Raw genomic sequence first — 11,475 nt, forward strand, 5'->3', positions numbered from 1 at the left:
TTTTTTTTACATGGTTCTTTATATGTTTTGTTTGCTTTAAAACACATTTGAATGTTACCAACCAATTTGGCCGTGCATAAGAGACAGTTGGGCTTTTTCATCTTAACTCCGAACGTATATTTTGCAGCAATCGTAAATATATTTAGTAATTGTTCAAAAGATTTACTGAGAGTCTCAGTGTGATGATTACTCAGCCAGGCCTTATCTATTGTGGAATGATGTTGCAGTACTTTGCAGGGTCTCTAGGGTCCAGGGCCTAGATTTGCAAAGCTCTCTCAGCGTTAAGATATTCGTAAGTCATTGTTAATGTATGTCTCTTACGACTATCTTAGCGCTAAGAGAGTTTCGAAAATCTAGGCCCAGGATACTCTAACATTATCTTACTTGATAGTGATTCATAAACACGTGCCTCAGATTTAGGAATTTGGTGCACAATTTTACTTGTTGTTAGTTGGTCTCACACTGAGTTCTCTTGTGGACCAATTTCGGAAGTTTCAACTTGGGAATCAAGATGACTTAATGAGTGAGTGAGTATGGTTTTATGTCGCTTTTAGCAATATTCCAGCAAATTCACGGCGGGAGACACAAGAAATGGGCTTTACACATTGTACCCATGTGGGGAATCGAACCCGGGCCTTCGGCGTGGCGAGCGAACGCCTTAACCACTGGGTTACCCCACCGCCCCTGACGTAACAAGATATTGTAGGAATAGTATAGTTTACTTTGCAGAGATTTCTTATGATGACGGAAATGATCATGATTATTAACACATGAATAGTTTTACACATTAGTGGTAGTGTTAGCAGCATGAGTGTCTCCATGTTGGTGTCCCTGTTTATATCATTACAACATAACCATAAAGGTAAAAACTTACCCGGACAGGTGTTAAGGTCAATTCAGTTTCATGTGACCAGACAAGACAATACCGACAATAAGACTTATGAAAATACTAGTTAAATACTTTTGTTCTGTAAAGTTTGGAGAGAAGCTTCCGTGTTTTCAGTGTATAACTATGCACCGCGAGGTTGCCAAATGTAACTGTGAATTGTACAATAAATTCAAAGGATAAGACATCGGTTAATTCATAAATCTGCATGTAACAGTTTTCTTTCGAAAATGCAAGTCACTATTCCCGCCGCTATTTATATGACAAAGTGTGTGTGTGTGTGTGTGTGTGTGTGTGTGTGTGTGTGTGTGTGTGTGTGTGTGTGTGTGTGTGTGTGTGTGTGTGTGTGTGTGTGTGTGTGTGTGTGTGTGTGTGTGTGTGTGTGTGTGTGTGTGTGTGTGTGTGTGTGTGTGTGTGTGTGTGTGTGTGTGTGTCTTGGTTTAGAGTTTCCATTCATTCAGTGATTCAAACGTTTTTAGTTGACATTTTGTGCTGGGTACAACCAAAGTGACCATGCCTCAGGTGACACGTGGGACTCCTATTCAGATGCACGTCTGTCTGACACCCATGACTTGAAAGGAAGCACGCACTAGGTAATTCCTAGTTATCCATTGCAGAGGTGCCTGTAAACCAGTAGCTTCCCTTAGCCATGCCAAGATTCACTGACAATTGGTTCGAATACGAGATTACTCCTATTTATCATGTATTGTCAGTACTAAATACGTTGGGTGACATGACACCTGTTAGTAGTGAACGTACTATCTATAGTAACAACAACTGAGCACAGGTTTGCACTTTAGTCACATATAAATACGACTTCCACTCCTTTGCAATAGTCATCGGTACGACTTTGTGATACATTTAGCCAAACCTTATCAGGTCAGGCTGAGGATCAGCACCCAAGAGAATGACTTCAACGAAAGAAGCAAATTTTGACAGAATCTTTGACGCATTAGGATGGAGGGGAAGATATCAAGTGATACAAATCTTTTTTGCCTCACTAATGTTACTGCCATACGCAGTCAATACGATGAGCATCATATTCATAGGTAAGTCCCAACTTCACGAGATCAATAGTTAAAGGGACGGTGGGGTAGCCAAGTGGTAAAACGTTCGCTCGTCACGCCAAAGACCCGGGTTCGATTCCTCATCTGGGTACAATGTGTGAAGCCCATTTCTGGTGTCCCCGCCTTGATATTGCTGAAATATTGCTAAAAGCGGCGTAAAACTAAGCTTACTCACTCACTCAACAGTTAAATACCCATACCTTTTTCAAACTTTCTATTTAACGCACACCGATTCACTGCATAATCCAAAATTATATCCAAATATATGTTTTTAGGATTGCAAACATAAGGGGCGATTTGGTTATAGTCATATGCAAACGCTACCGTGACACACAAACAACAAACGGAATCAAATAAGGGATCAGTCGTTTTGAAATGGACAGAAGAGACTTACTTTTATCGAGGTGTATGTACGTCATTACAATGACAGTATCATACGTAACGTCATGTAAAGGGTATCATTTTCCCTCAGGAATTCATGTCCCGAGCCACTGTAACGTTCTGAAGAATGAAACATCTGTTGTTGAGAGTCTCGGGTTTCAAGCAGACATCTCTGACTTGAACATAACACACCATGAATGTGGAATCAGCATTACGTCAACTTTATCCGGACATTCTGAAGAGCTTTCGTGTATAGAAGGTCGTCAGTACGAACAACCGTGGGAACTCTCACTTGTTTCTGAGGTAAGAGAACTACAAAGAAGGAATTGTCAACGATTAAATCATCTTATATTACTGATAAACCCAGCAAAAAAACATGATACAGCCTAGGCGTTTCGTTTGAAGAATGGAAAACTGTCATGTTCTACCCTATACACGTGAACATACCTTTAGCTGCTTTTGACAAACTGTCATTTATGCTCTTAAATATAACACTACAGTGTTGCAAAATCGTGGAGTTTGTGATTGTGACAAATGACAATTTCTCTGTCATGTCCTACATATGTCTTCTATGATTTTTAGTGAGGCGTTGATATTGTAACAGTGAAAACACAGCTTTTGAGAAACAGTTGTAAAACACTCTTTGTAACCACCGTTAAATGAGCATGTTCGATTACACATCAGGATTTGTAAAACGTTGACACCAACAGCTAGAGCTGCTGGAACATTGAACGACACAGAGGACATTTTTTTAAAGTTGACGTCATTTCCTAGTCATACAGTCTTTTATACGTTTTTATTACTCTAAATGTTTGTTCATAGATCCAAGATGAAAAATATGATGCGGTCACCTGGTCTCTTATATTTCTAGTTCAAGTGCAGAAATCAGTGAGAGGGTATTGGCTGCCTGACCATTCTGAAGTGATATTAGATCAAGTAACATGACGTTTAAGTTTAGCTGAAGTTAAACCAAATGCTCTTGTTTTAAAATCATAACAATTAAATCATGTCCTTCGGAAGTCCAACCAAACACTCTCTTCTCTCTTTCTGTATTTCACAACACAGAGCATGTTCGTCTTTGTTTTTCTTAAGAACTAGAACACTGTCAGTTTTTTCTGCTCCAATGGAAACATTTGTATATTTATAAAGAGAACAGATTTGTATCCAAAGAAATATAATTTCCCGTCTGATTTCAGTGGGACATCGTCTGTGAAAAGGAAAGTCTTGCTGACCTTCTTCAGACCCTCTTAATGTTTGGTATGGGTATTGGCTCGGTCTTGTTCACATTGCTATCGGACATGTATGGACGCAAGTTCTCCAACATACTGGCTGGACTTTGTTTCTTTGCAACCAGCACTGCCATGTCATTTGTACCAACATATGCTGGTTTTGCCGTCATGAAGGTTATACAAGGGGCAACGTTGGTGGTAGTGTATATAAAAGTTTACATAATACTATCAAGGTTTTCGAATATGGTGATTATTGTTCTGTCTTAATATGTTATTGCTATTTCATTCACTTGTTGAAATAATAACTCGGGAGTGTGGCGTAAAACTAAACTCACTCACTAATAAGTTGGATAATCATGGGTTTTAATTATTAACTAAAATATTACTGTCGACGTTATGTTAGAAGTTTGTAACGGTCGAAATAGTCACTTGATTATAGTGGGTGATTTTGGTTTTATGCAGCCTTGAGTGCATGATTTCGGTTTACCCGTGACGTGTGAATGTTAACCTGAAGAACTGTTTCCGGGACAGATCCAAGAGCACCTCGACTCTTTTTGTTCATTCATATTTTAATTTCTCAAAACCATTTTGTTCAACCTTTTTGCAACTCCTTGTAGATTATATGTGACATGATCTTCACTTCAGGGTGCTACTTTAACTTCGTCTACGCTCAGTCTGGAAATCGTTCCAACCAGACACAGATCAAAGGTTGGGTTCATAAGAAATCTTTTCTCGTCACTGTCGGTTGTAATCTATGCAGTTGCGGCCTACCTGATGAAAGATTTCAACTGGAGGTATCACCAGTTAATTGCTGGCCTCACATCAGGCTACTATATATTTTTACCATGGTGAGTTTGAATCATACCTATATATAATTAATTAAAATGTTCGTTTTCAGCGAACTGGACGAAATGGGATGTGTAGTTGAAGCAACCTGGCCATTTTCTTTGAAAGTTTCTTGGGTATGATGCATTTGAGAGCAAGACATGTAAACATCTCTTAACACTTTATGGGCACTCTTGCAACGTTTCTGTCATGATGCCAACACCAGGTACACAATCTTTCAGTACGCCCAATGGAAATCGACTTTTACCTGAGGAACCGCATGTGTTTGGTCATCAGTATTTTCTGGATCATAAACGCTGGTAGTTAATTCTACTGTTTTCGCTGTATTAAGTGTGATACAACATACAGCATGATTATTGTGTGCACGTGGATGATTGCGTGCTTGAGGATGACTGTGGGTCATAGACTAAATGTATATGTGTGACATGCTGATTTTGCTGGAGTACCTCAGGGTTCAGTATTGGGGCAGCTCTTGTTTATTGTTTATATAAATGATATAGTTGAAGGTATAAATAGTAATATACGCCTTTTTGCGGATGATACTTTTTTATATGGGATCAGTGATGATCCCAAGGTAAATGCTATTGTAATGAACGATGATTTACAACGACTTGCCGAATGGGCAGAAAAATGGCAAGTATCTTTTAATCCCAATAAAACAGAGTCAATACGCTTTACTCGTAAATTGCAACCATCTCCAATGCCTAGCCTAACCATGAATGTCATTAATTGCGTTCAAAGCCATAAACATTTAGGTCTTTTACTTCAGCATGATTCCTCATGGAGTGAACACATTAACGACTGTGCTAAAAACCGAAAAAACATTAAAAACCATGTACAAACAGTTCATATTACTAGTTTTTGATAATTGCAGTCATTTATTGGATAATTGTACTAAACAGCAAGCAGATATACTTGAAAACCTCAATCTTGATGCTCTAAGAACCGTGTGTGGTGCTGTTCGTGGTACCAGCCATCATAAAATATACAAAGAAACTAATTGTCACCCGTTGTGTCATAGAATATAACTTCATAAAATGACTATGTTTTACAAAATGGTTAATAACGCTACGCCAAGTTATCATAGTAATCTTGTTCCGCCTAGAGTATGAGATGTCGTTGGTTGTAATCTGCGCGATGATTCAAATCTTCAGACTATAAACTGTAAATAATCTGTAAATTATACGAGGTCCTTTCTCCCAGATACTGTTAAATGATGGGATTCATTACCAGGGAATCACCGTGCCTATAGAGATTCAAAAATGTAATTTTAAACGATTCGAATATCTACAGTCATTTTGACTTAAAATTTCAGTAGCAGATTTTGTCAAATCATACATTCTCGTCTCCGACTTGATGTAGTGACCTTAATGTGCACAAATATGAAAGACTTATATCTCCAACATCATCTTGCTCTTGTGGCCATAACTATCATTATCATTATTTCTTTTCATGTACTCTTTACAACGATATACGTCAAATTATGCATTTTCATACTAATGGATTTGACCTAAAATCAATTTTGTTTGGAAACCAAAGCTGTTCCTCAATAGTAAACAAAGAACTTTTAATTTCAGTGCACCCGTTTATAAATTTAACTGGAGATTTGATCCAAAATAATTTGTTTATATGACATATACTGATTAACAATGATTGGCGTTATTTCTCGTTTTGGCATCATTTATATATCATTCACATATGCATTGTACATTCATCATGACATGTTTACTCTTCCTTCCATTGTATCCCGGAGCGGTATTCATAAAAGCTTATGCTTAGTTTACCAATCCGGTTCCTTTCTTTGGAAAAAATATGTTTAAAACATGTGTTACATTTCAGTTTGTTATCCGTGTGAGCATTGACTGTTAGCCTCTTTACAGGGTAATGGACGAATCCTCAAGGTGGTTGGCAGCAAAGAAGAAATACAGTATCATAGAACGGAATTTGAAGAAGGCTAGCCATATGAATCATAGGGACGCAGGCCATATCATAACGCTGTTCAGAGAAAAAGTAAAAGAACCAAACGTTCCTGATCAAAACCCTCTCTTATCGTCAGACACTCACCGGGATCCAAATGAACACAGTCAGGGTGTTTCAAAAACTGAGGGAATAGACGAATTCCTGCAAATATTCAAAGACAGACAAATACTCACTTTATCAGCAATTCTGTGTTTTATATGGTAAATAAATGCACATGCATGCATCGATAATATGCACATTTATCTTTTGTGTGATGTGAGAATGATGTTTTGTAAATATTTTTGTAAATATGTGTGGTAAGAAAAACATAATCGGGCAAAAATAATTATTTTAAACACCATTATCTTTTAACGGTGAGGTTACTGTCATATTCCTTTATCAGATTTTATTTTGTGATTAGGGTGACAGATAGTTTAACATACCACGGACTTAGTCTCAACGCCACACAGTTCCACAGTAACAAATACATCGCCTTTGGTCTGAGTGCTGTCACAGAAGTGTTTGCTGCTGTCGCCTTCTGGCTCACAGTCGACAGGTAATGATACATTCAAATATGGAATATTGGTTTGTTGAATGATTCAGATCTTAACTGGTTCAAACTTACGATATAAGTGAATGTCACCGGGTCACTATTACCACAATATAATGTGGAACATGTTTATATTTCTGGAAATATTAAACATACTTGAAAAGCCATCATGTGTTTACTTGCCATTGGCTCAGGACACTCAACCCTCATTAACCTCATTATGACAACCCTCAACACTCCCAATACATCGATAGTTCAGCTGATTTAGGACAACCCTCATTAACCTAGGTTAACCTCGTCGTAATCTACAATCGTTATGAAGAGGGACGTTGGTTAAGTTTCAACTTTTGTATATTTCTGTGTAGATTCGGAAGGAGGAAAACATGTTTGGCCTGTCATCTGATAGCAGCCGTGTCGCTGATAACATCGGTCATATTCAACCATTTCACGGGTTAGCATCGCTGTTGCTTTGTTTTACTAGCTTACAATCATAATCCAAGACTTGGTATCCATAATCTGACACCTCACTGAGCTAACTGACTAAAATGTTCATTTTCTTGAATGAAAATAAAGTGGATATCTTTCCTGGTTTGCCTTGTAAAGGATGTCAACAACGAGCTGAGTCAGCTATTCATCCGCGTCCTTTCTCACTGTTACGTTGGTACCAACGATGACAGGATATGTCCTAATGTAGGCAGTATGTTTCAGATGTTGTACCAACCCTCAGTGTGGAGATATGTCCTAATGTTGGCAATATGTTTCAGATGTTGTACCAACCCTCAGTGTGGCTGTCAGTACATTGTCGCTGATTGGAAAATTTGGAGCTGCGACCTCATTTAATGTGCTGTATCTGTATACTCCAGAAATATTTCCAACTACAATACGGTAAGACAGATATCCCTTACTGGTGGACCTCTACAGTAAATAGGACCGTATTTCGTGCGGTAGATAAAAAGATTATCGAAATATTTTTGTACCCAGATTTCATTAATGATATCCAAATTCAAGCGCCAAAACCCTTACCACATTCATACGAAATCAATTGTACAATTCTGAGTATGTCATGAACGTATGTTCAAGAATCGATGTGAAAATAGTGATGGCAACAGGTTTTCGCAAGTGAGCCTCTCCCGCCCCACTGGCGATATCCGTCATAAACATTTGCAAAACCTTCATCTGAAAAGAATTAAAACACGGTTTGAATAGACAAAATATGGAGTTGCAGCAGACATCAGTGTTGTCACTGGTGCGTTTAGATTTGGAAATGCCCTCCACATATCTGCCATAAAACATTTTCAAAGCTTTACGCAGGATGTCATAACCTTGATCTGAGCACGAGTCATATGACGCTATTTGAAATCTAATTAAAAGAGCACGCTCGATGGTACCCCAAATGTTGTGAAATAATACTATTCACACTTTGCTAAGGATCAAATCATCAATTCAACAGGAAACTATGATGTAAGGTCAAATTTGGTTTAAATATCTAAGCATATTGAAAGCATGGTTCCTAGGTTTCAGTATGTCATTGCATCTTGTGGATCCCATACCTGCTATTGGCAGGTGTTGTTATTTGTCAATGACTTGTTCCATGATTTGCAAAGCGGTTGATTGGTACCATGAAAACCATTTTTATGGTTACTCATGTATCAAGTGCATAAGGTTAGAATAGAGTGGCTGTCTGCCTAAAGAGGATTTATCATATTATTTTTATCCAGTTTTAAATGAATACAATTTCATATTATAAATCTACGTTTAAGTAAAGTTGTGAAGTTTGGTGATCCTTATCAAAGTGTGAGTAGTATAAGAAAACAAAAGGCTGGAACTGTAGGAATATTGCTCCACATGACGGGAAAGTTCACAATTGGAGAGTTCAAATCATCCCTTTTGTCATACAGACTCATGGAGAGCTTACAGTTGAACCGTTGCACATAGAACTAAACATCACAAACATGAGGCGGTCCAACTTGTCACCTTTATTGCAAGTTCGGTTGAATAAGTGGAAGTTTATTGAGTATTTGACGGTTATTGAACGAGATAAGATTATCGATATACACGTAGCTTGTCCAAATTACCCAAATAACTTTGTTTTGATGTTGACAACCCAAGCACAAATTCTGATTCAAGTGTATTAAGAAACAGATCTGCAAAGAGGGCAGCACAACTGCTGTCCATTAGAATTCCTGCTTCTTGCCCTTATGCTTTACCCACAATTTCACATGGATGTTAACACTCAGGACGCCCAGCGTTTCACATTTTGTTTGTTTGTTCACATTTCTGTTTTGACAAATTGTTCCGCACATTTGTCCTGATATGTAATATACAGTTTTGTAGGATGGTTCTGTACAACGTTGGAACGTTAAATGTTTTCGCAGAACCGTTTCTAAGATTGTAAAAATTCAAACATTTATTTGAGATATTTTCCGAATCCACATGATGATAAATCTTACAATGGACTCTGGATTTAGCAGAATTCTTTTATCATTATGCTTTTTATCCCTTTTATTTTATTGAACAAACATAAGATGATAAACATTTACGTCATGTGAAGACTTCCTGTTACGTTCTGTATGAAAATAATTATTCAAAGGACTGATACAGTTATTAGCTGAGAGGTCAGGAAAGTAGAATCAATATGAATGTCACAAACAGGAATAGGTGATACACCCGAAATAAATTGTAAATTAATTGTTTTCAGAGGAACGTTTCGATCAGAAGAAGATAGAAACTTTATTTCTATTGTGTATATTTCAGGAATGTTGGGTTTGGTCTTGGATCCCTCGCAGGAAGAGTAGGTGGACTATTTGCTCCATTTTCCAGGATGCTGGTGAGACTTCTACTAAGAGTTGTTTTATTTTACTACACTACATGTGTGTATTTGCTCTCTAACCAATAACTGTATTTCTCATAACACATGATTGCCTGGAATGTATTTTGTAATATCTACTCATCATTGATTACTGAATATGAAATACACACAGAACATTATACATGGAAGTCGATTTATCCAGGATTAATTGTTTGAAGTATCATCCGGTACAGTATTGTAACCTTTCTATACAAAGTCAACAATAGGATAGTGTGTTTATTACAAGTGTTCATGTCATAGACAGACAAACAGACATTATATGTACACATCACTACATGTACAGGATCATGCTACACTAAAGCATTAACAAATATATACACATCCCTTATGAAATTACGACAGACTAAAACTAAAACATGTCTACATGTATACTTAGATACTTTTAAACATTTATCAATTCTATTTTTTTTATATGACGTTGCCTCCCTGCTTAGGCCAATATTTAGTTATTGTGGATTTTTTCCACTATCCACGTTTATATTTAGTCAACTCAGCTTTTGGAATAAATGAATTACGAATATGGATAGGCTTGTGCTGCTTACATCTAGCTATCATCGTCATTACAGATTAAGATACAATAAAACATGTGCAACAAAGAGGGTTTGGGTGATCCTGGCACAGTCAGGCTGGTGAGGTTCATCATCGGTCCAGTGTCCTTCGTATCTTTAAACCCTGATAGCGAATGGGACTTTTCCAAGGCGGCGCTGCCTAGTGGAATCCACTAAAAACATTTTAGAGAAAATGTAAACTCCCCAACACTCAGAAGGGATGTGTTCCTAGCAGTAAAGGTGTTAGGAAGTACCAAAGCTAAGGCACCAAGAACAATGAGGAGAACAAAGGAGGATAAGTTTGTGCTTGTGAAGCAAGAGTGACATATCATACGCGAGGTCCGCATTTTTTGCCTTGTTTCTCCTAAATCTTTTCGATAAAATTTATGTCGAATCTTCAATTATATAAATGTCTTTATAGGTATGGTTTGACTTTATTATGAAATTGTGCATACGCTACACATTAAATAGTGTTCCATTTGTGATCTATATCAGTAAGGGAATGCGAAACGTTTTCAGGCTTTTTAAGAAATATTTACTATAAATGACAGATATTAGTTTCGTATCTCCACGTAGATGAGAGAGTTCTGTTTTAGAGATACTTCGCGCTATACTTCAGTTATATCATGGCATTGTGATCACAAAGAATATCTATTTCATATGGCAGTACCGCAAATATCCCTGGGCACCTGGCACTGTGTTCGGCTCATTGTGCATCGTGGTGGCTATCCTAGTTCGATTTCTGCCAGAAACGAACAAACACGAACTGCCTCAGACAGTTCCTGAAATGAAGCAGTGGCTGAACCAGCAAAGGGAATCACAGAAGAAGAAACAGAAGAAGAGCAGCATCACAGAAAATGGTGCTGATATATTTGTTTGTAGTGATAATGAAAATAATTAACGTGCCCGGAAATAGTGGGGTGCTTTCTGTGGGGAACAGATCCGACTTCTGGTCATCCGTGGAAAACCAATCGAACACCTTTGGGATCAGATCGATAGACGGGTACGTCGACGTCGTATTCCACCACAGAATCTTCAACAAGTTGTTCCATCAGGTTGCTGCAGGAGGAATGGAGAAGGATTCCACAACAAAACATCCAACGGCTGATTCGATTTGTACCCAGGAGGTGTCGGGCAGTG

At 37.8% G+C, this 11,475-nt stretch overlaps 1 protein-coding gene across 1 annotated transcript; it reads left to right on the forward strand.

The window, feature by feature from the left end:
• The first annotated feature begins 6,164 nt into the window (after positions 1–6,164).
• Positions 6,165–11,236, forward strand: LOC124265668 (solute carrier family 22 member 5-like). The gene is made up of 6 exons (XM_046700468.1): positions 6,165–6,589; positions 6,790–6,924; positions 7,284–7,369; positions 7,683–7,803; positions 9,673–9,745; positions 11,003–11,236. The coding sequence occupies exons 1-6, from the start codon at positions 6,294–6,296 to the stop codon at positions 11,234–11,236; spliced, it is 945 nt and encodes a 314-aa protein (XP_046556424.1). The 5' UTR covers positions 6,165–6,293.
• The last annotated feature ends 239 nt before the right edge of the window (positions 11,237–11,475 follow it).

This window comes from Haliotis rubra, unplaced genomic scaffold (genome assembly GCF_003918875.1).
Source record: "Haliotis rubra isolate DU_JTF1 unplaced genomic scaffold, ASM391887v1 Scf99, whole genome shotgun sequence".
Classification (NCBI taxonomy): domain Eukaryota; kingdom Metazoa; phylum Mollusca; class Gastropoda; order Lepetellida; family Haliotidae; genus Haliotis; species Haliotis rubra.

Coding starts and splice junctions, on each gene's coding strand:
- LOC124265668 (XM_046700468.1), top strand. CDS start 6,294: ATGGACGAATCCTCAAGGTGGTTGGCAGCAAAGAAGAAATACAGTATC. Junction 7,370..7,682: donor CATATTCAACCATTTCACGG/GTTAGCATCGCT, acceptor AATATGTTTCAG/ATGTTGTACCAACCCTCAGT. Junction 9,746..11,002: donor CTCCATTTTCCAGGATGCTG/GTGAGACTTCTA, acceptor TTCATATGGCAG/TACCGCAAATATCCCTGGGC.